Raw genomic sequence first — 25,009 nt, 5'->3', positions numbered from 1 at the left:
ATTCAGTTGCTTTGATCCAATGGCATGTCGTGTTTCGTCTAATTTTGTGCCATTGCATTATAATGGTGCATTGGGTGGTAGGGGGGTATGATTAATAGGACATCATTTTAAATTAATATTCTGTATCTGAAAAGTGGAGCTAGTTTGCCAAACAATATCATTGCTGTTTAATTCAACAATATCAGTGCCAAGTTTTAGTAAATGCCAGTTCGAGTCTAAGTGCAGTGACATCGCTGGATGTCACCATGCTGTAAGTGCAGTGCCGGCCCTACAGGACACGGTGTGTGGGTGCCGACTGAAGGGGAAGGTCGTGTGAGGCCATGGCACTCTGGTTGACCCGGGAGGACACGTGACCGGTTGAGATGACTGGGTGGCCCCTCAAGAGGGGGCTAGGAGGGTCACGTGATTGGGACCCAGATCCTTCCCGATGGTTCTGGAAGGGGGGCGTGGCCAAGGGCGGAGCCGGCCACGCCGCAGAGAATATAAGCAGAGTCCCGAGAGGGACCAGGGTTGTTGTTCATCCCGGGAAAGAAACCCTTCGTGTACGATCTCCATTCAACGAGTCTCCCAGCACGTGGACCCGGCCAGTATGCTGTTGGTCCCGGGTCCGTAGTAACAGTTACGTGGTAACTAGTGTGGTAACTAGTGTAGTAACTAGTGTGGTAACTAGTGTAGTAACTAGTGTAGTAACTAGTGTAGTAACGAGTGTAGTAACTAGTGTAGTAACTAGTGTAGTAACTAGTGTGGTAACTAGTGTAGTAACTAGTGTGGTAACGAGTGTAGTTAGCCGGGTGGTCACCACCGGAGGTTGTTATTGTGTTAAGGGGAAGTCACCCCGTGTGTTGGAACTAAATAAATGCGTTGCCTCCAAGTCTAAGTCTGCGACTCGGTTGAACCCACTACATAAGTAATTGTCCATTGCCCTTAAACCCAGCTCTTCATTCTGACCAATCAACATACAAGTGCAATCAATGGGCAATTCCATGAACTTATTTGACTATTCACTTCATGTATCCATTGCAAATTCTTCCACATGAGCAAAAGTTGCTGCTCCTGTAAATAGATTATGGGGCAATTTTTACTTTTTTTTTGCTTACGATTGGCTTCTCTGGGCCAGTGACCGACTGCTGACAGCTCACCAAGTGGCGGCAGTCATCTGGTGGTGGGTTTTTATTTCATTTTTCACATTTATTTAAATCAACCTCCAGAGGAACGACGTCGGTGGTGGCTATAATATCAGGTCAATCCTTACTCGGATTTGAAGTCACACATTTAATTCCCAATACAGTGTTTAGGAACTGCGATCAATTTACCCAAACCAAGGCCATTAACCATGCCAAAACAACCACGTACAGCGAGCACCCTTGCAGTGGCTTGCCATGTTACCGCGCTCTAGAAGCTATCGTCGGTATCGCTACGACAGCATTGCGATTATACAACACCCAAACGTTGAAACGACAATTCGCACGCGCTGCTCTGCCAGTAAGTGGGATATTCCTTTATGATAATCTGCCTTGGTGGGGGGTGGGGGGGGGGTGAACCAACCACCAAAGAGCCGCGCAGTTTGCCTTATGAATATGTAGCAGTGGGTGGTGCAGCACTGCTGCCGACTGACGGCTTAGCTCCCGCAGATCGCTGCTTTCCGCCGCCGCCGCTGCTGCTGCACAGCGAGAAGGTAGCAGGGGGTTTGGCGCGCGTGTGCGCACAATGGCTCGGCGAGGTGAGTGACCACGGCTCTCCTTTGATGTTGTTCGCGCGCCTGTTGTGATCTGTCGGCGTCGAGGTTTGTCGGCGAGGGGACCGGCTGAGTTTCGAGAGGGTTGCCGCTGCTCTTGACGCGCCGCAGCTGCTGACAGGCAGCAGCTCTGGCTGCGCGGATGGCGATGTTCGCATTGCCTCTGTGCGCTGTTGAGAGTGATGGTAAACGCGCGTGCGTGCGTGCGTGCATGTGTGTGTGTGTGACCGCAGATGATGATGTGTGTGGTGGTGTGTGCCGAATGTGTGTGTGTGTGAAGTGTGCGCTGCTGCGGATGTATGCGTGTTGAACTTCTTTCGCACCGTACGTAGCCAACCGTGCTATTCGGAGGTGCGGATGATGATTTCTGCATATACGTGGCTCTGGGTACTGGTGATGCATGTGTGTGTATGTGTCTTTGTTTTTGTGGATGATGCGTATACACATTTGTGCGTGTGTTGTGCTGATGTGTTTCGGTGATGTGCATGCGTGTTCATGATATGTGAGTTTTTGTAAATGTGTATTTATGTACGTGTTGAAGTGTGGTAATCTGTGTGTGTTTACTAGTATGTGTGTGTGTATAATAGTATGTGTGTGTATATAATAGTATGTGTGTTTGTTTACTAGTATGTATGTGTGTGCTGGTACTGTGGAGTATTCATGGAAAAAAAAACTGGATATGATGACGTACTTGCGTATGATTTCCATTCATTTTTTATAACCAAAGCATTTGTTTTAAAGATATAAATACTCTACTGTTGCTGCTTTATTTAAATACAGTGGACGTGTTTCCGAAATACAGCATATCGTTTATAATCAATGTAACCATGTTCTTGTTTTTGTCTTTAATGTACCCTTATTGCATAATATAATATAATATACGATATTACTTGTCTTCGATTTGTCGCAGACAATATTCACAATCGATTCTTGGGTTCGGCCAGGGTCACGATCTGGCCACATTTGTGTCGTCAAGACCCTCCACCAACCACCCCGAAAGAGCCAAACGCATGGAACATGCCACGCGTACAAGCGTCCACCAAAAACGCGTTGTCTCGCCCTATGAAGGACAATCGCATCTTCTTTGTTTCTTTCGGTAAAGTCACGTAGATAGCAAAATAAAAAATAAAGTGAATACAAATTATAAAAATAAAAAACACACACTAATGTAGACTGTAGCCTGGTTCTAAATCGGAGTGTACTGGCAGTCTATAATGAAGACTGTAGCCTGGTTATTAAGTTTGGTGAGTGTACTGGCAGTCTATAATGTAGACTGACAACTGCATCGGTTAGGCAATTTGCACAATCGTCTCGTTGAGCTCCGTGACGAGGAGGGGATTAATAATGACGACCGTAATGATGATAATCCTGAATAAAAATAATAAACAACACCCGTACGTGGCATCTTGAGAAGTTGCTCCTAGATATGGTTGCCCCATGCACAACAACAATCTCCTCCTCCTGGTGGTGGTGGTGGGTTGTGGACATCGTCAATCGCCGCCTTCGCTGAGCCCCGGGGCTCGCGACGTTCGCGATGTGAATGCGACGCGAATGTGAATGCTTCGAACACATTAGAATCTTTACGTGGCAGAGTAAATAATACTAATGATGTGCGTGTCTCTGTGTGTGTGCCATTGGCTGCGGATGTGGGGTTGCGGAATGCGCTTTGCTTTGGCTCGGCAAAGCCGACACAGCGTGCACGCCTGTGGTGATTGCATTCGCGTGTGGACATGCGCGTGTGTGTGTGCGCGCGTGTGTGTGTGTGTGCATGTGTGTGCAAGCGTGTGTGTGCACGTGTGTGTGCATGCGTGTGTGGGCATGCGCGTTGTGTGTGTGTGGGCATGCGCGTTGTGTGTGTGTGGGCATGCGCGTGTGTGCGCGTGTGTGTGCATGTGTGTGCACGTGTGTGTGTGTGCACGTGTAGTGTGCATGCGCGTGTGTGTGTGTGTGTGCATGCGCGTGTGTGCATGCGCGTGTGTGTGCAAGCGTGTGTGCATGCTTGTGTGTGTGCACGTGTGTGTGCATGTGTGTGTGCACGTGTAGTGTGCATGCGCGTGTGTGTGTGTGTGCATGCGCGTGTTTGCGCGTCTGTGTACATGCGTGTGTGCTTGCGTGTGTGTGCGAATGTGTGTGCATACACGGGGAGCGGTGGTGTAGCGGTTAGCGCTACGCTGCATATCGAAACGGTCGACCCAGGTTCGATTCCCGCTCACGGCCAATACCAGTGACGATTATCTGAACCGGTCCTGGGCCTCCCCTAGGTCGACTCAGCCTCAAATGAGTACCTGGTGCAGTGTGTAGTAAACATCGCCACTAGGGAGACAAAGGCGACCGGGCGTGGTGCTGGCCACCCACCCCCTCGTGTGCCGTGCCGGCCTTCAGGTGCTGCTCGCTAACACCACTTGCCCCGACAGTCTGCTAAGGCTATACGGGGGGGGGGTCTTTGTTTCGTGTGTGAGTGTGACCACGGGGTGTGCGTTCCAGATTCTACATAGTGAATTCGTCTCGTAGACGCTGGACACACGGGAACACTCAACAGCGCAACCTCCGGAGGATAAATACAACAGCAATAAGCAAACCCGCATGTCGCCCTCCCCCCACCTCCTAGAGTGATGATGGGTGCGTTGATGGGTGTGTTGTCGCATGCGTTCGGTGCGGTGGGTTTGTCGCCAACAAGAAAGTGGTTTGTCGCGTTATCTCTGCTTCACAACAACAACAACAAAAACAGCGCCGGAGAATCGAGTGGGCAGTGCTCGAGTGTCGGTGGGATTCCACGCGAAAATAACGGCCCCGTTCGATGCAATGTTTCGCCGATGCCACGGAGACGTTCCCGAGACGAGATACATTGCCACGAGGTGCATGTGGGCCATGAAACGAGGCCAGGCTACCAGGCTCACGCCGAATCCCCACCTCGAATTAATATCCCGATGATTACCCATTACGTGGGCACTGGTTTTCGAGTAGGAGGTAATAAAGCAAGTTGGTGTTTGACATGTGAGTGCGGCCTTTGTGATATCCTCTTGTGTTGTGTGTGTGTGTGGATTTTCTCATTTCCTCCGATGAGTAAAGTTGGATCGACGTAATACATTTGACAAACATCCCAAGCAAGGCAGTCTTGAAAATTATTCTGGATACTCAGTGTGTGGTTTCATAGGTATTACGGGATTATTCTTGACATTTACCGATCTCTTTTTTTATACAGTATCTCTTCCCCTTTTGCGCTTTTGTTTCGTTCAATGATGGTCAGTGCTGCTTGATCATCTATCCGCTGTTATATTTAGCCACAAAGACACACTGCAATTGACAGCCTTTCTTGAGATTAAAGCAACAGCGAATGGGGTGGAGAATGTAGTTCAAGTGAGCAGATCACTTGCTCTTGAGCATGGACAGAGAGAAGGCATGGCAGTGTTACTAACTCAGCTGAAAATGGACAATGTTTGGCTTAGCAGTTCAAAACAAATTGTTCAAAAATTGTTTAAGATACAATTATCACCGACATGATCATCATATCTGACCAAGTGCAATGCTGACTACAGTATTTGACTCACCATCAGATGTTTATGATCTCAGGATCAGTAAAATGACTACTTTCAGGTGTAAAGACAACAGTGGTTGTACTTTAGGGAGCCTGACTGACCCCACCATGGAAATGTGGAATTTCCAATGCGTGCTGAGGACCGCCAATGGAGTTTGGAGTCGACGCAATGCTCATTTGAGCAGAGAGACACTTTGACTTTGAATTATAATTATCCGCCATTCTCAAGCCAATGTTGATTGAAGCCCACCCCTTGCTGACACCAATAAGTAGCTATTGCATTACATTCCTGCACTGCTACAGTTTTGCTTTACTGCCCTGTGAACTTTGATTTTCATCATTGCTCCCCTCCCCTCTGTTCATCCTCTTGCACATGTAGATGCTTGTGTTTTGTGTGTAGCAAATGGACAGGTCCAGTAAGTGGCCTCTCTAAATTCTACAGCACAGCTATAAACGTGAAGGGTACGGGAGAGCATGTCGCCATCCCATTACATCGGTTATTTGGTGATGGTGCTGTTGAACAGGACAACTCCCGTAAGGTCGAGAACAGCTCCATGCTTGGGAATAAATTATTTCAATGGGCAAATAATTTTCAGCCCAATGGCTTGCATTGCATTCAGAGTGAGCATGTCCCTGTTCGAGCAAGCACTGAGGCAGTGCACATATCACTTCGTTACCCTGAATCAGGAGAGGACATTTCACCTTTCCATGGCCGAGGCCAGTGTCTGCACAGATAGGATGACCACTGTTGATTACTCATGGGAACTGGTACACGGATTTGAATTCATCTTGAATAGTCGTTTAGTGACTGGAGTTTGAAGCCAAGATGTCCTGATTTTGAGTTAAGCGATCTAAACACAAAAGTACATAGCCCTGATCTATTTATTGTGAATCTCGTATTTTGAAGCACCATAAACAGTCACTTGTGTTGCCAATTTTGCACAATTAATGACTTTTTGGTTTATGTCAAAATGATGTGTCCGAAGGGAACATATAATTTTAATGATGTCAATAAATTCTCATTAATACAGTGTGTTATGTAACATATTTATTAACTCTCGTCACAATTTAAAAATGTTGTGTTTACATATTGAACAAAAGCATGCTTAAAGCAGAATTAAACAAGCAATCAATCCCCTAAACAAAAATACCTCACCATTGTTAAGGAATCCACAAGCTTGTTTTTACTCTGCATAATAAACAATAGTTAATCAAGCAATTTAGTAATTAAACTGGCAGTAGCCATGTACCAATTTGAGCCAAATAGGGCACATATAATGTAAGGCATGTTGCTTCAAGGTGGACATAAATGTCACAATTTTTAATCAAAATTTTTACGTTCGAGTAAAAGTGCCTCCCTGCTAAATTGTGTGGAACATGACGCCCTCAGCCAGTGGTCGTAATAATGGTGGGAATTCCACATTCCCATGGTGGGACCAGTGTTTCCATGTGATGACAATTGTTGACATCCTCCAAAGTGGCACTCATTTTATCACTCCAACAAAAGCTGGGCTGAGTTACATCCAAAACAGCATCAGAGCTCACAGTCTTACTCAAAACTAACACATAAGAGTGACAATATTAAATACTCAATATTTTAATCAAAAGACATAGACCACTCATCAGTGTCTTTCACGGTTATGTATCCATGTTCATGTTTTCGTTGCTGATTACCTTGCCGATCTCGTCAAGGATTATAAACCATCACGCAATCTCCGGTCATCCTCGCAGCAGCGGCTTTTTCGCTAACCATCGAACAAAAATGGTCACAACATCGCACGCTTTCAGATGCACTTCGGTGGCCGTCTGGAATGCTCTTCCTTCCGATATTAGGAAGCCACTGGAGCTATGCACTTTTACATTTAGATTGAAAATTCATTTCCTTAGAACTGCTTTTTGTGTTTAGTTTGTTCTCCTTCCCCCGCACCTCCGATTAGCACGGTTGCCTACGTACGGTGCCAAAGAAGTTCAACGTAGACACATACATAGACGTCCCGGATGTGGCATTTACACGCTCTCCAGGCATCGTAGCGGGTGGCAGTTCCAACACGCTGACCCACTGCGGGCCTCCCACCATCGCCGCATTCAATCACCGACACCCATTCCGGGATTACGCGCGGGAATGAAACCCGCGCGTATGTACAGGCGTGCGCGACGTAAATAATATTGACGCATTTGTGCATTTGGCAACGATGTGGAGCGTGGCACTGGATTGAAATGTGTCGATCCGCAAGTCGCTTGTTCGAGAGTGATGGGGGGCCTGGCCTTGCTTCACCGAGCCCTGCGACTCTCGCAGTGCATCGCGGCGTAACTTTATTTTTTTCTCCCGTCGCTTGGACATGAAGCTCTGAACGAGATCGGCAGAGGCTTCGATCATCGTGGCCCATTGACAGGTCATCAAGAAGGTTTAGGAATTGTCGTGACACTAACGCGTCGGAGGGGTTGCATTGGCTCTTAAAAAACATCAGTGTGTTGGCCACAGGTGTTGATTTCTGGCAGAACGATTTTCGTAAGCAGGCAGCAGGAAAACAAACTCGCGTCCCATTTGTCACAAGTTACTTTGCCTACATTGTTTCGCGTGTTTTTTTTTCCAGTGCAACGCGCGGTGTGGTCAACAATATGTTACAGGAAAATGGTCTGTCTTGTGCGATGGAGCAAATATACTGTAGAGTATGGTCGTAAAATTGATGCATGGGTAGCAAGTGTTTACAGTGCATATCTTTGTATGGATGGGCCGCCGTTGCGTCCGATTGGGGCTCATTTGGTGGTTGGCTTCAATGCCTCCGCCGTGCACAGAATCAGTGGCAAGTGGTACATAATCCTGGCCTGTGCCTGCTCTAGGTCAACTCAGCCACGAATGAGTACCTGACATAGCGGGCGAAGCATTGGCCCCGAGGAGACAAAGGCAGCCCGGCACGGATGGTCCTGGCCACACCACCCTCTGCTTTGCCATTCCGGCCTTAAAATGTGCTCACTCACAACCGCATGCCCCTGTGCAGTATAAAGCCCACACGGCTAAATCGCGGTGTTGGTCTTTTTTTCTCTCCTTCCTCTATTTCGCGCTTACGGGAGAGCGTGGAAGACTCGCGCTGCAGCGGTGATTATGCGACAGCTGTCTGATTAATATCGCACCGAGGTGCTTTCGTCCAAGGTGAAGCTGCATCAAGTTCGCTACATGCTGTCATCGTGAGGCAGTGGCGTGTGCGCTGAGCCACCGCAACAGACGGCACGTTTTATAATCTCCGGTCAATGCCGCGTTATCTATTGTTCGCTCTGCTCTTTTTCGATGAACCCACACATATTTATCTTATCACCGTCACGATACGTCATTTTCTATGCACTGCTGGATCAAAGGACCCTTACGCTGATACTGCATCTTTGGCTTCTGCAAATCTGTAATTTCTACGATTCGGAATACTTCCCCATGTTCTCCTTGTGTATTTTGCTTGTCATCTTCCTTTAATCACTAATGTTGTACACCACTTGTCATCCCTGACAAACGTTTGTCCTGCTTAAGTCTATTTTAGCTTAGTTATGATGCGTGTAACATATTAGACATGTTACGACTGAACTAAACTATTTTTTTTATTTTACCTGGTAAAGCCCACTCACTTTTTCAGAAGTGACCTGGCCACAAATGACAGCTCAGCGAAGTCGCTTTACGTGTCGAAATGTATAGCAGCCAAACACTCTAAACGCACAGTGATTCTATATGTGGAGGAAAACTGTAGAACCCCGAGAAAAATCCACGTGACCACGGGGAGGGAGACATGCAAACTCCAAATATACAGGGGTCGGGATCAAACCCACGGCCTCATGCATATCAGGCGTGGGCGTTAACATCTTCCCACAGCGGTTACTATTGTTGATGAATGTTTGTACTTTTTAAATTTTATTTGTGATGCTGTAAAGGCATTCCAGAACATTCCTTTGGGACTGTACTGCAGTTAAAAAGCTAGAGACTTGGTTCAAATTTGAGTTGGGGGTCAACTTGACCTATCTGCATCTTTCCTCTGGAGGCTAAATAAAACAAGTACTGGTTTATTTCAAGTCACCAGTGATCATCCTTTGGTAAGCCTGGATTTCATCTTGGCGATGTGGAATTCCCACCACTGGCTCAAGGTCACGAATGGAGATGATCACCGTTTCATTGCTCACGTGAGCATGGAGACGCTACAACTGACATTTGGCATTTCTATGATTATATCAGGTAGAAGTTAAAATGTGATTTAAAAAAAAACCCACGTTACATTTTAAAACTGTCGTGGCATTCTGCTCCAAGTGTAAGGTGCACTTCGGCTGTGCTCCTGCTGCTGTGAAAATAAATGCGATAACAGATTGCAATCTACCGTTTGTGAAACATGGCTTTAGCTTGTTTCCATTACAGCAAAGACATTAAGGTTTGAAAAATCACTTGCCATCCTGGCTCTTGTGTGTGATATGTATTTATATAAATAATGACCACAACAAACAGAATGTCTTAAGAGATCCTAAAGGAGTGGCAATGCGAGCAGTTTCGAATGCGCACACTTTGTCTCGGTGTCCTGCACCTCCCGTGTCTGTGGCCAAATAATTTTGAAACTAGGGCCAAATATAATGTTTAGCTTTGCACAGGAAGTATTACGTGAGTATCAAGATTCACTCTTAGGAGAATCCTGCTTTGAAATGTTTAGCCATATATAAATACATGTTTTTTTTAAGTATTGGAAGGAAACCAATGTGCTCGGGGAAAGGCCCAAGTATACAGCGGTGGGGGAAACTCAAACTCCACGCATATTGCACCCTGAAAACGATTGTTTAAGGGCGCCTTATACATATAAATTACTATTATTATTATAAGTCAGACAACTTATGTCTGTACTGCTTGCATTGTTTCTGTGTAGGTCGGTATCCCTCGTAGTTACCAAGTATGCCTGCAAGTCACAAGCCGACGTGTCCCTTCCTTTATCCGTGCTAACGTTGTGTACCGTGTACCGCATTGATTGATGAATGGCACGCCACGTTGGAAACCCCTGCCTCCTACAGCTTGTCTGCAAGGCACCACCCAAAACATTAAGGCCACGCAGCCAGCGGTGGCACGATCGAGCGCCGTGTCCGCGGAGACGACGGCAGGGTGACTCAGGGGGAGCCGCACCGTTGAGGTCATGGGTTCAATTTCAGCTCCATTGCTAATGATTATTTATCAATGACCTCACAAAAAAATGCATAATAGTATACGTTGTCTGCATCTCCGGTTAGCACGGTTAGCTACGTACAGTGCGAAAGAAGATCAACATACATGCATGCAATGCAGCCTATCCCAGCTCTTTTTGAGGACGACTTTATTATTTATTTATTACCATTCGCAAATCTTCCTCGCAGCACACATTCTTTGCACTCGGCACATCATCCGTTGTGGTGCGCCTCGCTCGGTGCTGATATGGCCCAGCCAGGGTAGTGCGTTGGCAGGTTTGTTGCATAGGTTTGCGATTCGAATCCAGCGGTTTCTCGGTGGGTGTTAAAATATCCGCTGATGTAATGTGTCGATGTCAGGAGCAAATTTGACCGGCTTCAAAAATGACCCGCAAATGACTTGATTGGAATTCTACTGAGCAAGCATTGCTTCTTTACTGGCAGACTAATGCCCTTGATCACTCTTGCAAATTAAATTCATCCTAGTCTCTTGAGTTATCAGCTAATTAAACATAATAAACTTTATAATAGGTCAGATGCCTTTTGAAGATATATCCAAATTTGTTCTGTGAACTTGTCTTCTGACACAATATGGTACACTGCTAACTTTCAGGGTTGCAAATTGAAATGTCTTAATTTCAATTATATAGAAAAATGTTTTTTTTCTATATAATTGGGATAAAATAATGGAAAATCAATCTAAATAACCAAATAAATGAATACACAATATATAGGACATGAAGGATTATGCCGCGGTGTAGATAGTTAGCAAACTGAACTTGCCATTGAGAGTTTACCACTTTCCACCTCCAAGTGCAGCATTTGAAGCAATGGGCACGTTTCTTCATTTCCCCTTTGCCTATATCCACCCAGAAGTACAAATGGGTAGACCACAGCAGATTGCTGGTGGTGAAGTAAAGCGTGGGTCCTGCCTACCACCTCTTCTAAGACGTCTGGCCAAGGTGGAGGAGGAGGCCAAATACCCACTTCGAGGGGCTCACTACAGCCCCGTCTAGTGGAGGACCTTCCACCATCATTCACATTATCAAGGCATTGCAGGGCTGCGCCTTTACCTTATACAGGGCACGGGGCATATCTGCTCTTGCACATCTGCTCTTGATGATAATGCACCCCTGCAATCGAGTGTTCTGTTGGTGGGGGTCGGCGGACCACAGAGATCAATGTGTCCTGTGAGACTCTCAACCTGGTGGGCTGCAAAGTAATCCGAAGCAGGCAGTAAACTCAAATGTGTTGTTCATATGTATGTTGAATTATTTCTGCACCGTGCTAATCGCTTATCCGTCTGCACATATCACCGTCATCGCCTCAAATGCACACTTTTTGTTTCAGGTACTAAGGGTCCTCTGTACCATTCGGAACGCTCGTTTAAAATGCAAATGGGCCAACATTTCAAATCAGGACCCTCTTCATGAAATAAGTTGAGTGTTAATCGATGGATAAAGAATTATTGTAATTACTACGTTTGGCTCTGCTTGCAGAACATGTATTGGAAAAGCGTGCGAAATGTTTAATCATTTTCTTTGACACCGATCTATAGCTAAATCTGGCATCGCTTTTGCAATAAGTCCAGTTGATGGCGTGAGCAAATATCTTCATCCAGCAACGCTTCAGGAAAATTACGATGACATGTATACAAGTATGGAAAAAGACATAACCTCCCCTCGCAAGGTGACGTGATGTGCTTGACACGCCTGCTTGCCATTGGGAATTTACACGGCGCGTTGCCAAGTCGTACGGCTTTGCATGACTTGGTGATGAATGAAAATGTTTACGTGCATACCTGTAAATTAGGCACATTATCCCACGTTGTCGATTCATTTGTTTTTGGAGGGAGGTGCAAAGCGGTGCATTAAAAAAAAACCTCCATCGATTTATCTGTCTCGCTCCCTTTATTTCACGCGACAAAGCGCTTTTGGGGACAGGTTGATCATGTGGGGGTTGAAGCACATCGTTTTATAATCGTCCAATCTTAACTTTGGTTTAAATGTTCCCTCCAGCGGAACGACGCAGTGACTTCCTATAATTAGGTGAGACCTCGCCAAAGAGAGAGAGAAAAAAAACGTTTGCATGGAAGATTCTGCTCAGAGAAGAAAAGTCGAGGACGGTAACTTTTTTAAACAAACAAGTGCAAAACAAAAAACAACTCCCCTCATTTCACCACGAACTCCTCCGATTAGCATGCTTGGCTACGTAAGGTTCGAAAGAAGTTCTCCGTACACACGTACGCACACACAACTCTGCCTTACAACTGACACAACATGCATTTGGCTAGCGTTGCAGGCAATGGCCCTACCTCAGGGCAGAGACGAAGCCAGATTAATTGGCTTATCGTCGCTCAAATGTGGCGGTGCCTTGAAAGTGTCAGACACGCGGTGGCAGTTTTTGTTCATCAGTGTACAGCGGTGAGGCAAAGCTAAGGGATGTTGCTGTGGTTTAACGGTTCAGCGCACTGGACATTTAATTCGTAGGCCGCCGGTTTGACCTCCCGGCGTGGCAGTTAAAACAATGGGGAAAGTTTCTTAAATTCCCCTCCCCCGATCGCCTCTGCCCACCCAGCGGTTGTGAATGAGTTCAGCACAGCGAGTTGATCGGCAGAATGTTGCTTGTGGTGCGTTCAGTGCGGGCACTCTAAACTTCTTCCAAGGCATATGGCCAGTGTGGAAGAGGAGACCAACATACCTCCTAGATGGCATCTCTCTGTCACCGGGAGGCCCTTCCTCTAACAGTGTCGTGAGCAAGAAATTGCAGCCCCGCACATTGATCTCTGACGTTTAAATATTAGGCAACAAATACAACAAAAACCTTCAACATTAAAATACAGATACATTCAAGTAAAATATATACGTACGCATTAACTTAAAGCTGCAGAAGTGAATAATGGGACGTCAACGCGTAACGTTTATTTTGTAGTCAGTATTTGAACACCACCACCTACTATTAACATGCATTAAACAGAGCCAGTTCTCGTTCGGGAAGAAAAAAAATCTCAACACTGATTAAGAACATTTCCTGAAAAAAACCTGTAATCTGGGACGTTTTGGACAGTGAAGAAGGGCCATTGCCGGAAAAGCTACGGATTAAAAAAAAATACTATGTTTTTCTCGGAAGGTTGTGTTATTGACAAAATGCGTTGAGATTTTTGATCGTGCTTGTGCAACACTGCCAAAGGCAGCATCAGTAAATAATTTGTTCAATTCTCGTGAGGTGAGACCGAGCATCGAGCGTGGGGTTGTTTCCAGGCTCATGCATGTGGCCATGCAGTCCTTAAAATAGTAAAAATAAATTGATAGAAAGGCTTTGCACAGTTACATATCTCATCTATTTCTATGGTGGTGTATAATTAGTGTGCCTTAATTTAAAAGGGCATTTTCATTATTTAAGCAAATTGCCCATAAGCCCAATATATATTTGTTTGGGTAATTTCCCCAGTGATATTCAAATTTTTATCTTAATGTCAAATAATGATATGAACCAAAAAACATGCATTTGGAATTCCCGCAAAGATTAATGCATCATTCTAGGACAGAGAACAATCTTTGGAAGATGATATCTAAGCAGTACTTCTGTGAGCACTTCAGTTGCCTCACATCCACAGCAGGTGGTGTATTAATGCTCATAGAGGAGTCGGTTGCATGGTAAAGTAATATTATATATTTTTAATTCAATACGATTAATTTTAGATTTTTTGTGCAGTGATTGGTAACAGGACTGATATGATAATCTCTCTACGCAGCACGGTTTTATAATAACCCAGTTTAGTCATTGGTTACTACCTAGATTCAAATCCAGCATTTCGGCAGGAATGGCGGGGAGCTCGGACATGACGGTGTTAGCCCCATGAGGAACCCAGCGAGCTTAAATAAAAAAAAACAATCCCCTTTGGCTCTCGCTGTCCGTACCAGTGGCCCGGCGATTTGTGCACAAATCCCGAGTTTGTGAATTGCTCCACTATTTTCTTGCGCGCCGCCGATTGATTTGTTTTCGCCGAATTGGTTACATTTGATTTATGCGACATCACTCCCGGTTTGTGCCTCCCTCTTCCTTCCCTCCGTTCTGACACACTTAGGGTCGGTCGAGGTGTTGGGGAGGGTTAAGAGAGCCAACATGACCCCACCATAACACCGTGTAAGCGTACCAAACATAGGTGTTGCAGATTTATTGTGGACCCTTTCGATATTTATTGAATTACTCTGATGTAGATCTTAGCAAAGTGTGACATTAATAATAAGAGTGTAATAACATTTCTAAATTTACTCCGGAAGAGCCTCAATGAATCTCAAGACTTATTCAAGAGGGTCCAGCTTCCGGATGTTTTAGTCGATTTCATAAAAAAAAAGAAAATACATGTCAAAAGAAAAGTCACACATATGGGAGAAGAACACCAACAACTATACGTGGATGTCAGAACCCACTTGCTGTGCAGTCTTCTGATGCAGCCTGTTACGAAGGTTCTGTCTCAATAGGATTTACTCTCTGGAAAACCAATAGGCCGATGGGCTTGCAAATATTTTGTTATTTTATAGGGAGAGACAGAACAGAACTGTGTATATATTTTCGTTAACTCTGATGCTCACTGTCTTCAGTGTCTTGAGATGCGATTAGATTCAACAGCCCTAGAGCATGCGCGTCCACCGTGACGTCCACCACGCTATTCAGTTTTAAATAGATAAATAAAAAATATATACATCTCTGATTCACAATAGATGTTTTGGGTTAAACCACGTGATGATCTGAGCGGATTTGTGTCGTTAGGACCCTCGGCCACGAGACACAGCCAAACCGACTACATGTTCGCACGTGCAAGTGTTTAGCGATGGCGTGCCAATTGTTTCCCCCTGCCCCCTTCCGCTCGCCAAGTAAATTGAAGAACAATTGTCACAAACAAATGTATCAATTGAGTTAATTACATCTCCGCATTGTAAACGTACTGACGACTCGTGGAACGTCTCGTGCGGCTTCAAAATGTCATTACGTGCCCAATCAAAGACAGCGCCACTTGCGATATTCAGCTCGCAGCCATACTTTTGCACCAGTGCGGAAATCATTTGGAGCCAAGTTGCAAGGGCTAAAATAGGCGCCAAGTGAAAAATTCCGAAGGAAAATTGAAATCCCTTGAACTCTACAATGAGAATAGGAAGTGAAGCCTTGACACCCTTAAGTGATTAAAGAATTACACGACAATTGAGGAAATAAATGCGGCTTTGTCGACAGCATGAACAAAAATCCGACGGAGATTTTTTTGTCATTTAATCAGCAGCTAACTCAGGCATGCATAATTACACGGTACCAACACCCTCTGCAGCAACGGTCTGCCGAAAGACTGGTTTGCACAGGCACAATGGAATTTAAATACTGAATTGGTCTGAATCAATGATTTTCCCCATGGCTACACACATTTTCTGGTATAAATGTTCCTAGAAATTTGTCTCAGTCGATTACACGACTCCCAGCTGCTTTCTGTAGGCCCTTGCCAATTCGCACACATACTACTGAGTGGAAATTGCAGGCGGTTCTATGTTTTGTCCTTCCCCCGTGTAAACTAAGCCATATGCTTCGCTGTCAGTATGCTGCCTGTAGATACAAATTTACCTGACAGCCATTTATCAGCATAATTCAGCATTTGACATGATGATTTATCTGGACTCAATGTACCCATCTATTACCAGTGCCCAAAATGTCACTGATTTTATGAACGGTTATAATGGCTTAATTAAAGCAGAGTGCTGAGCTGTTTTTTTTTATTTGTGTGTCCTCAGCTGCGATAATGTTAGCATTGATCCATAAACGCTGGACTCAACAGTCTGAACATTGCAAATCCACGTCTGTTTTGGTAATAAACTTAACACATCATCGATCCCAATGGTGAATAAAATAGGTATCACTCTGTAGCAGCTACAGCAGCATTTGCCCGTTGAAACAGATTGGTATCTACTCTGGGAACGTGGAAGTACTACCAAACTCGAGATGAACACCGCCTTATATTTATTTGAGCACGGAGGCTATTTGACTTAAATGTTTGCACGGTATATTGCACACCTTAACATACATACTCCTGTGGTAAATTGTAGAAATATCTAAAAATGAAGATGCTGACAAAATACAGGAATCCCTAAAGTGAAATGGCATTTATTGAACCTAATTTTCCCATTGACTTCATTAATATAATAGTCCCTTCGGAAAATCACACTTAAGAATGCAGCAAACTTTTATAAAGCACATATTTAATGAAAAATACATAGATCCACCGTACAGCCTTCACAGACTTTTGGGGCAAGTGCTGTTAGCGAGCACGTATGAAGGCCGGCATAGGACGCGATTTTTGGCAGTATGAGATGCACGCTAGGACATATGACAGACCGTGTATTGTTAAATGAACATCTGTGGAAAAGAGCTTCGTAGCTCATCGGATTCCTCCTCTCTAAATAAATATTCTGATTCTTCTTACAAGTTTTTCCCATTAAAAATATCTAATTTATAGATTCACAACTCCATAAATGCGAATTTAACACAGCGTGTATCTAATTTCTTCCCGAACCAATGAGTTAGCTTATAGCTTAATTCAGTACCTTTAGTTGCTGCATAACGAGGGATGACTATGCCACTTAACTTTGGGCAAAAGGGATGAAGGACGTCTTTGCAGGCTGAGTGACGTGAAGTATGCTGCAATCTGCTTCAATACAATGTTTAGTTCCTTTGGAATAATCAAAAACAGCATATTTTGGATTAAAGTATTCACAAACTTGTACAGTACCACTTCTCATCATGAGTTCTCGAATTTTATTATACCGTTATTGAGTATATCTGATTAATCAAAGTGTATGCTTATGTACATATACAATCTAGTGCACACGACATTGCAACTGATAAATAGCTGTATTCTCTTTGTTAAAAGGTGGTTTATTAAACATTACCCTCTCTCTTTTTAGAAGCATCTATATACCCTGATACGGTCAATTGTGATGTAAAAGTGTTACTCCGAAAAATCTATGCACTGAGTTTATCCGTTTAATCCCCGTGCGCCATTCTGGACGGACCCCTTCTTAATGTGCTGCTCAGCAGAGGTCAATCATTCTGTGGCCAAGCCACCCTTGGGGAGAGCAAACGATGTACCCACTGCTGGGTCACAGAGCAGCTGTACAAAGCAGCCTTTGATTATTCTCTGGGTTTTTCGGTAAAGTCACGCAGAAAGAAAATTAATTAAGTGATAGAGTACGACGTTTCGATTGCAACACAAGCAACCGTCATCAGGTAGAACTAAATTTGAGAGAGAGACAATACAAAGACACGGAGGCACACAGACAGACACACAAGCAGAGAGAGACACACACCATAGACACACAGAGACCCAATGTCTCTGTGTCGAGGCCTTAAATAGAGAGAGGGGGGGGGCAGAGAGAGAGGTGGGTCTGCTGGTGGCTGCTGCTGGAGCAGATAAATTAACACGTCAATGAATCCACCCCGAAGCGACCGAGGGAAAGAAGAAGAGCCTGAGAGTCTTTCCCTCGGTCGCTTCGGGTTGAAATTGTGTCTGTGTCTGTATATATGGATGGCTTCATAAACTAATCTGTGTTGATAGCCAGTGGGCTTGCAAAGTATACCTTCGTCTTAGAGAAATCAATTTCGTGTGAGCCAACCTGAATTAAAACAATGATCAGCCACGGCTGAAGCGTTGGTCCTCCCGTGTCTCAAATCTGCCTTATGTTCACGAACACGGTCAGAGACATGTACAGACACAATTTCAACCGAGAGGATTGGTACAAGCTCAGCAAAATCATTGGAAGGACGTCATCAATCAGTTTAAGTCATAACCAGCTGTGATGTTTCCATATTGTCACCTTCCGATGTTAGTTTTATTCTACTAAAGATGGGACAAGCAATTCCAGTTCCTACGGTGTCGCCCCTGCATTTGGCGTACCACAAGTTGTTTATTTCACCACGGCTCATGCGTCTACTATATTAACATAACCATCTCCGCTTGTTGACGAGGACGCTTGCGCTACGACCATTTTAAACCTTTAAAACAGCTCGCCTTTAGTGGCTTCCGCCCCCTCCCGCCCCCTTTTTTACCTGATGACGGACGCTTGTGTTGCGATCGAAACGTCGTGGTTTTTTGTTTATTTTATTATTATTTTTTTACGTGACTTTACCGAAAGACCCAAAGAATATGAATCCCTGCAGTCACGAGAGCTTTAAGTCAAGATTCAACCCTTGGTTCCCCAGGTTTTGTTTTTAGTCCATTATTATTTCACTTTTACCTTTTTTTTACCTCTAACTCTGCTAAACATACGCTTTCTAGCCAGGGATAAACAATCGTTTTCGCACCACCGATTAGCACGGTTGGCTATGTACTGTGTAAAATAACTTTAGCATACACACATACAGTGGAAGGTGATTGGATAACGCAGGGAACGAGCAGCACTAAAAAAAAAATCTGGATTTTTAATCTCGGTCTCCCTCCTAGGATGAAAACAAAAGCAGGTCGTGGTACTCAACTCAGCGTTGAGTTCAAATCTCTGTCGGGGGTCAACTCTTATCTCACTGTCATCCCTCTGGGTGTGATGCAATCATTCCCACTTTGCGGGCGGTTGCCCTTTGAAAGGGAGTATCCTATGCCATTGGACTGTGGATTTTTAGCACTGTCCTCGGCGAAGTGCATTTGGCCGTGCTTGTATCAACGTTACAACACTTTGACTTTGATGTGCACGTATTGTATGTATATTGAACTCGTTTTGCACCGCGCGTAGCCAACCGTGCTGATGGGAGGTGCGATTTGATGCACGCGTAATGAGTCTTGTGGTCTCTGTGCAAAACACGTGATCACAAACATTTCTGTTTTACCTCATCCAACAGCGAGATATATGGCATTTGGGCAGAAAATTAAACACCGGCTTATCTGCACAGCTTAAGAGCCGAGCCTTGCGGTTGTGTAAGATAGACCCTTTTAAGGCATGCGGCCCTTCTTGTATGTTGGGAGATTGAAATTGTAAAATGCCAAGATACAGAAAGCATAATTACCTACACGACAAATGATGGATGTTGCAAGTGCCGCATTGATAAAAAAAAATAAGCTGACGGTAATTTAGGAATATAGGAATTAGTAAATGAGACATTTCGCTGGGATGTAAAATCTTCTCGGGTGTTTTGTTGCGATGATCTACAGAAAAAAAAAAACACAATCAAGATGCTGAAGTATAACGTTGCCGTGGGTATCATTGAGCTCAGCAATATCATGTTGCTCCGTTATTGCCATGGACCTGTTAATGTTTTCCGCATTAAAATAAGTTGAAATAATTTATCATAATACACAGCTTGTTTTGTCCAAGATTGGGAAATAAATTGAAATGTGTTGCAGTTGTTGTTTAATAGCGGAATATAATTCCTGGTGCCAGGTGATTGTGTGCTTGCAAACGCTTTTGCTTCATGAATGTCACGTTAATTTGCGAGATACCGCCACGCTGCGGGAAAGTGTCGTAGAATACGACAATGAGGAGCTGCCCACACATTTCACGAATAGAAGCGGCAGAGTCAATGTGCAAACTAAATCGCCATCACACTGTTACAATCCATGAAAATGTAGCGTTAACATTTACAGATTTGCTTCCGATAATTGTTTCCCTTTTGTTTTGAGATGCGTATAGTTTTCCTGCACCGTGGCGATTGTGCTCAGATTGTGTTCAAGATATTGTAAAGCAGTAAAAATTGATTCTCATGCTCACGATGCTTGCATAAAAATGTGTGGGTAGGAATCCATTATTTTTTTAATGCATAAAAAAAATACCACGATTGATGTTTTATTAACAATTTTTATGCAAATCTAGGATAATGGGGAATGTAACTATGAGATGGAATATTTTTTTAAGAGAAATAAGGCAGACAATACAAGTGAGACGATACAAATGCGATAACAAGAACATGCTCTTCAATCAGATTGTGGCTCAACATGTTTACCATTCGTCGAATTATTACCAATTCTGGTCAGGAGTAGACTAAGTGTAAAAACTTGCAGAGTGCATAAAATAAGACCAGTTTGTTGGAATTCAACAGTGCATATCTGACTTGGCCTCTGATATGGGCACGTGGCATTTCACGACTGACTCAGAACTGCTAATGGATGATTGATCCTTGACAAAAGGAGATACTATTAACTTTAAAATACAATTGTTATTTGCTGTAACACTATTCAGTGTTGTCATACACACGGTCCATAAATATGGGGCGAAGTGTTAAGGTAGAGAAACTCATAATTGTATCTATGTTTAATAGGCTGTCGTGCCCGTGGAACTATTTGACTGATGTTCACTGCGGTGTTTGATGGCCCAGGGGCCAGGGGGATTTCAGCAGAATTTTGTTTATTTATTTTTTGTGAAATTAAACCAACATGGAGTAATGTCGTGGAACACAGCACGGAATTGTCCCTGACAGTTTCATGGCCTTGGCTAAGGCTACGGTAGTCTTTCGCTTGCTGCACCAATATACATGGGCGGATTATTATTATTAATGCATTACCCTTGCTTGATTCATTTCGTGGTTTTAGTTTAAACGTGTAGCTTTTTTAAAACCGGCAGCTAAACGTTTGTGTAGTCCCATAAAGTATATGAAGAGCGGGTGATTATTATTTCAAATGCCACAATTTGAGCACATCCATTTGCAACAAATACATGATGTGAAAATAATACGTATGCGTTTAACGTTGTATATATGTATGTTGAACTTATTTTGCACCGTACGCAGTCAACCGTGCTAATCGGAGGTGCGGGGGAATGACGACAAATGAAACACACATTATTTATAAATCACTTTATTCATAAAACGTTTGCAAGGTCATGGTGTAATGCAGTCATTGCACACAAGGCTGTGCAATGACAATGCACAGTTGCACAGCATCTGAGTGTTAAACAATGCGATACATGATTAACATTACTCATGATAAAGTATCCAACAATGGCTCGTTCAGTTTGCTCTATTTTATTCTGTCGAGTGCATTTTCGCTCGCAACTTCTATTCCACTTGTGCTCATAGCATCGAGACATAATAATGGAACACCCTGGAACACTCCCTCTCCATAGACAGCAAATAGACTTACTCTTTGGTTTTATTCGGAAACGTCGTCATTTAATTATTTTCTTTTATTTTGTTTTATTTTATCTACGTGACTTTACCGAATAAAACCAAAAAGTATGAATCATTGCAGTCACGAAAGCTTCAAATCTAGAAGCAAATAGACGTTTGTGTTCTTATGCATCCAACAAGAATCGAAACGATAGACTTTCATCATACCCTGCAAGGTTATAGTTTACGCAGTGTTCGGAGACGTTGCTAGCGAGGCTTTTGCGGATGAGCGTGTGACCAGGATTCACACTCGCAGCCTTCTGAATTGTAAGTTGGCGCATTCTAAACCAATAGAGCCTGCAGGCGGTTTGAGTGGACTAATGGCCACAGGAGGTAATGACAGGGAAGTCAGCTTACAGTACGAATGCACTCACTATTAGCCACGGGAGGTAATGACAGGGGCATCAGCTGTGAGTGCGAAGGGACTGGTAGCTACGGGAATGTTCGAGAAGGGGGCGTGGTCAGGTGACGGAAGAGGACGGTGGAGTCTGCCGGTGGAGCGAGCGTCCAGAGTCAGCGAGAATGATCGAGAATGGGGGCGTGACCTCGTGTCGGTATATAAAAGGGAGATGCGCGGGGGGACTCGGGGCTGTTGCAGTGGGGGTCTCCGCCTGATGTCAAGTGAACGTGAGAAGTATGTCAAGTCGTAATTACACAAGCTTGTCAAACAATGACCGTTAGAGCGGTAACCGATGTCAGAATTTTAGAAACGAATGAACTGACTGGCATGAGCAAATGTACACATGCAAATGGCCTGGTGGCACAAGTGGTGCATTTTACCTTGTTTCTCAGCTTAATGATAAAGGTGTAACCCTGCAATTGCTTGCTTGCTCACTAGCGCATGCCACTGCTGGTTGATGGACCTTCACTAGAGGGAGCTCTAGTTGGGATTTGTATAAAAGTCTACCCCGCCACACGCTGGCCTGTGGGGAGTGGGGGGGGGAAGAAACTTGGCCAATAATTTCACCTGCTGCGCTGGGAGATGGAATCGAACCTGCAATCTTTCGGACTGCGAGTCCAGAGTGGGCTAGCCTTTGCCCCAGAGCACATTCCATCTCTCAGTTACATAGGTAAACATGTTGTCTATTGCTTTAGACATTTCTCTGTGTGCGGCGAACCCATTAACACAGGCTATTAGCGCTTTTTTTTTTCCTTGTGGTTACCGGCTAATGCAAAATAACGATATTAGCCACCCTTGTCATAAGCAACACAAGGCAAGAGTTGTTTTATTTAACTTGCTCACCTAAAGGTTCACGTTAAAAAAACATTTCTAAGTCTCATCACGCTCAGATACTAATTACAACCACAGCACCACCCCTAGTTGGATGCTCTGCCCAGCGCATACAAATGCATCCCCTTGGTGCCAAGTTGCGTCGAATCGTGTGCAGAACCCAAATTTCGGCGCTGTTGATTCTCGTCCTTCTTGTCGTTCAGCCCCGGAAGGAGAGAGCGGCTCAAAGCCCTGGACCACGCGCCGTGACCCCCGGCCGCGTGGAGTTTGATCTCCGCTGGGCACTCAGCGACTCGGTGTGACGGCTACGGAGCGGGTCTCACTTGCGGCGGTCGTGCAGCACACGCGGCGCTCACGTTACCATGCCGACTGCTTGTTATATATAAAAAAAAATTGTGGTGTTACCAGGGCAATGTCATTAGCAGGGGAGGGAGGGAAAAAGTGGCTTGATTTGTTTGTTTAGCGCTGACCTCCAATTAGAGGGTACGCTCGCGGTTGGGTTCTGGCATGATGAAAGGACCTCCGGGACTCGCATTTAAAGAAAGCTTATTTGTGCATTTATATTACGAACATTATAATACGTGCTGTATTTTCGTCATCAGTCATGATCAATCCACTGCTGGGTCTGTCTAAGCTGCAGTCGGCTATCAATTGATCTTAAGATGTATTACTGCTATGATTTTTGTTTTATTTTAACCTTCCTTCTGATACACTTCATGTTTATGTTAATTAGTAATTTAGTCAAATATACTTTAACATTTTTAAAAATGTATTGTCTACTCAGTTTTGCGTGCTCTACACGTACTTTTATTCGCAGATACACGTAGTAAAAGCCATATTGTATGAAAAAGGAGGCAACGATGTGCCAAACTAGTGGTCACTTTTCACTGGTATATGTTTGGAGATCCATGTGGAATACAAAATACTGGAGAGACTTAACATCGCCTGCAATGCCTTTATTTTTAAATTGCTGTGGTGGTTGTGGGTGCTTCAGCCAAACTGCCAGTCGGCAATACTTGGCACATGGATTATAATGGTTGGTGTTGATGATGTATCATTGTAGCATTGCAGCGTGGTTTATTGCCTGTGTGCACGGCTTGGATGAAGAATGGTCAATCGTGGTGCCAATTCAATTGGATTGCATGCTCAGGAGACATTTTAACCAAACAGAGAAAACAATACAAATCAGAATGAACTACAGTGCTTATTACAAGGGCAGGACATTAAAATAAATTTTTGGTAAAATATGGAGGTTTTTTGCAGCATATGTTAACAGTAATTAATCATATGGATTAGCCTGTTACACTGGAAATAGGAAACACATTTACCATTATCGGAAAAAAACACATTTTCCGAAAACAAAAACCACTTCACAAGATGACAATAACATATAGCAAGCTGTAATCTTGGTATTTAAAGGATTAAACCCAACGAATCTTTATTAAGGGTTCGATGCAACATCTTATCTTGTATTATATCTATATCGAGGACCATAATTAGCTGTTGCTTAATGATGCTGTACACGTAATTCTCATCACGGTTTTAGATGAGAGACGTGTATGTTACTTTGACTGTTTTCATCTTCATGACCTCCAACCCCAAATGCATGACAGAGGGGGGAAAAAGAGAGAAAATCTTCAGTGGCCTTTTGTGCTAATTGAAACTGCATGCGAGGAAATTTACATGAAAATTACTTTCCGGGGTGGCTGAATAAGTTCAAGTATAACGACGCTCGGTGGATTTGATAGGGAGTTTGATTCCTAACCTCGGTGGCTCTGCTGTGAGTTCTGCCTCGGAAATGAGAATGTAGAAACGTGATGTTGAAAATGGCAATTTTGTTATTTTAAAAAATAGTACAGAGATTTCAGTTTCAGATGGGACTAATCATGACTTACTGTATCAGAAATAAACAATGGCAAAGTGCATGCTACTGCTGAAAAGATAAAAACTGTGATAACAGTAATATTCTTCAACCGTGGTTGTGGTGGTGGTGGCCCATTACTTTTTCAGGTTTCGCCTTTCAAATGATAAATTCCTAGCATGATGACAGAGGAAATCTAGATACTGTATAGCGGGATAAGAGAAATATAAACATAACTATAGCTGCAGCGGGATGAGAGGGGACAGGATATAGACAAGATATTAATTGGATGTTTGTGTAAATTAGCTCGTTATGTTAAGATTCCAATTTAAGCTTATATATAAT

The 25,009-nt window shown here is 43.9% G+C and overlaps 1 protein-coding gene across 2 annotated transcripts in view; it reads left to right on the top strand.

The window, feature by feature from the left end:
• Positions 1-1,560: 1,560 nt before the first annotated feature.
• LOC116940843 (protein PALS2-like) overlaps positions 1,561-25,009 on the top strand; it is a 226,327-nt gene continuing 202,878 nt past the window's right edge. Inside the window, exon 1 of one of the 2 annotated variants that reach the window (XM_032951095.2) lies at positions 1,561-1,720. In XM_032951095.2, coding sequence (XP_032806986.1) covers positions 1,708-1,720 — 13 coding nt within the window. In that variant the 5' untranslated portion in view covers positions 1,561-1,707. The remainder of the gene's footprint in view (positions 1,721-25,009) is intronic. The other variant, XM_032951096.2, reaches the window with a different exon arrangement.

This window comes from Petromyzon marinus, chromosome 10, assembly GCF_048934315.1.
Source record: "Petromyzon marinus isolate PM22_M1 ecotype Great Lakes invasive population chromosome 10, UKy_Petmar_22M1.pri1.0, whole genome shotgun sequence".
Taxonomy (NCBI): domain Eukaryota; kingdom Metazoa; phylum Chordata; class Hyperoartia; order Petromyzontiformes; family Petromyzontidae; genus Petromyzon; species Petromyzon marinus.
This window is presented reverse-complemented; position numbering and strand designations above follow the sequence as displayed.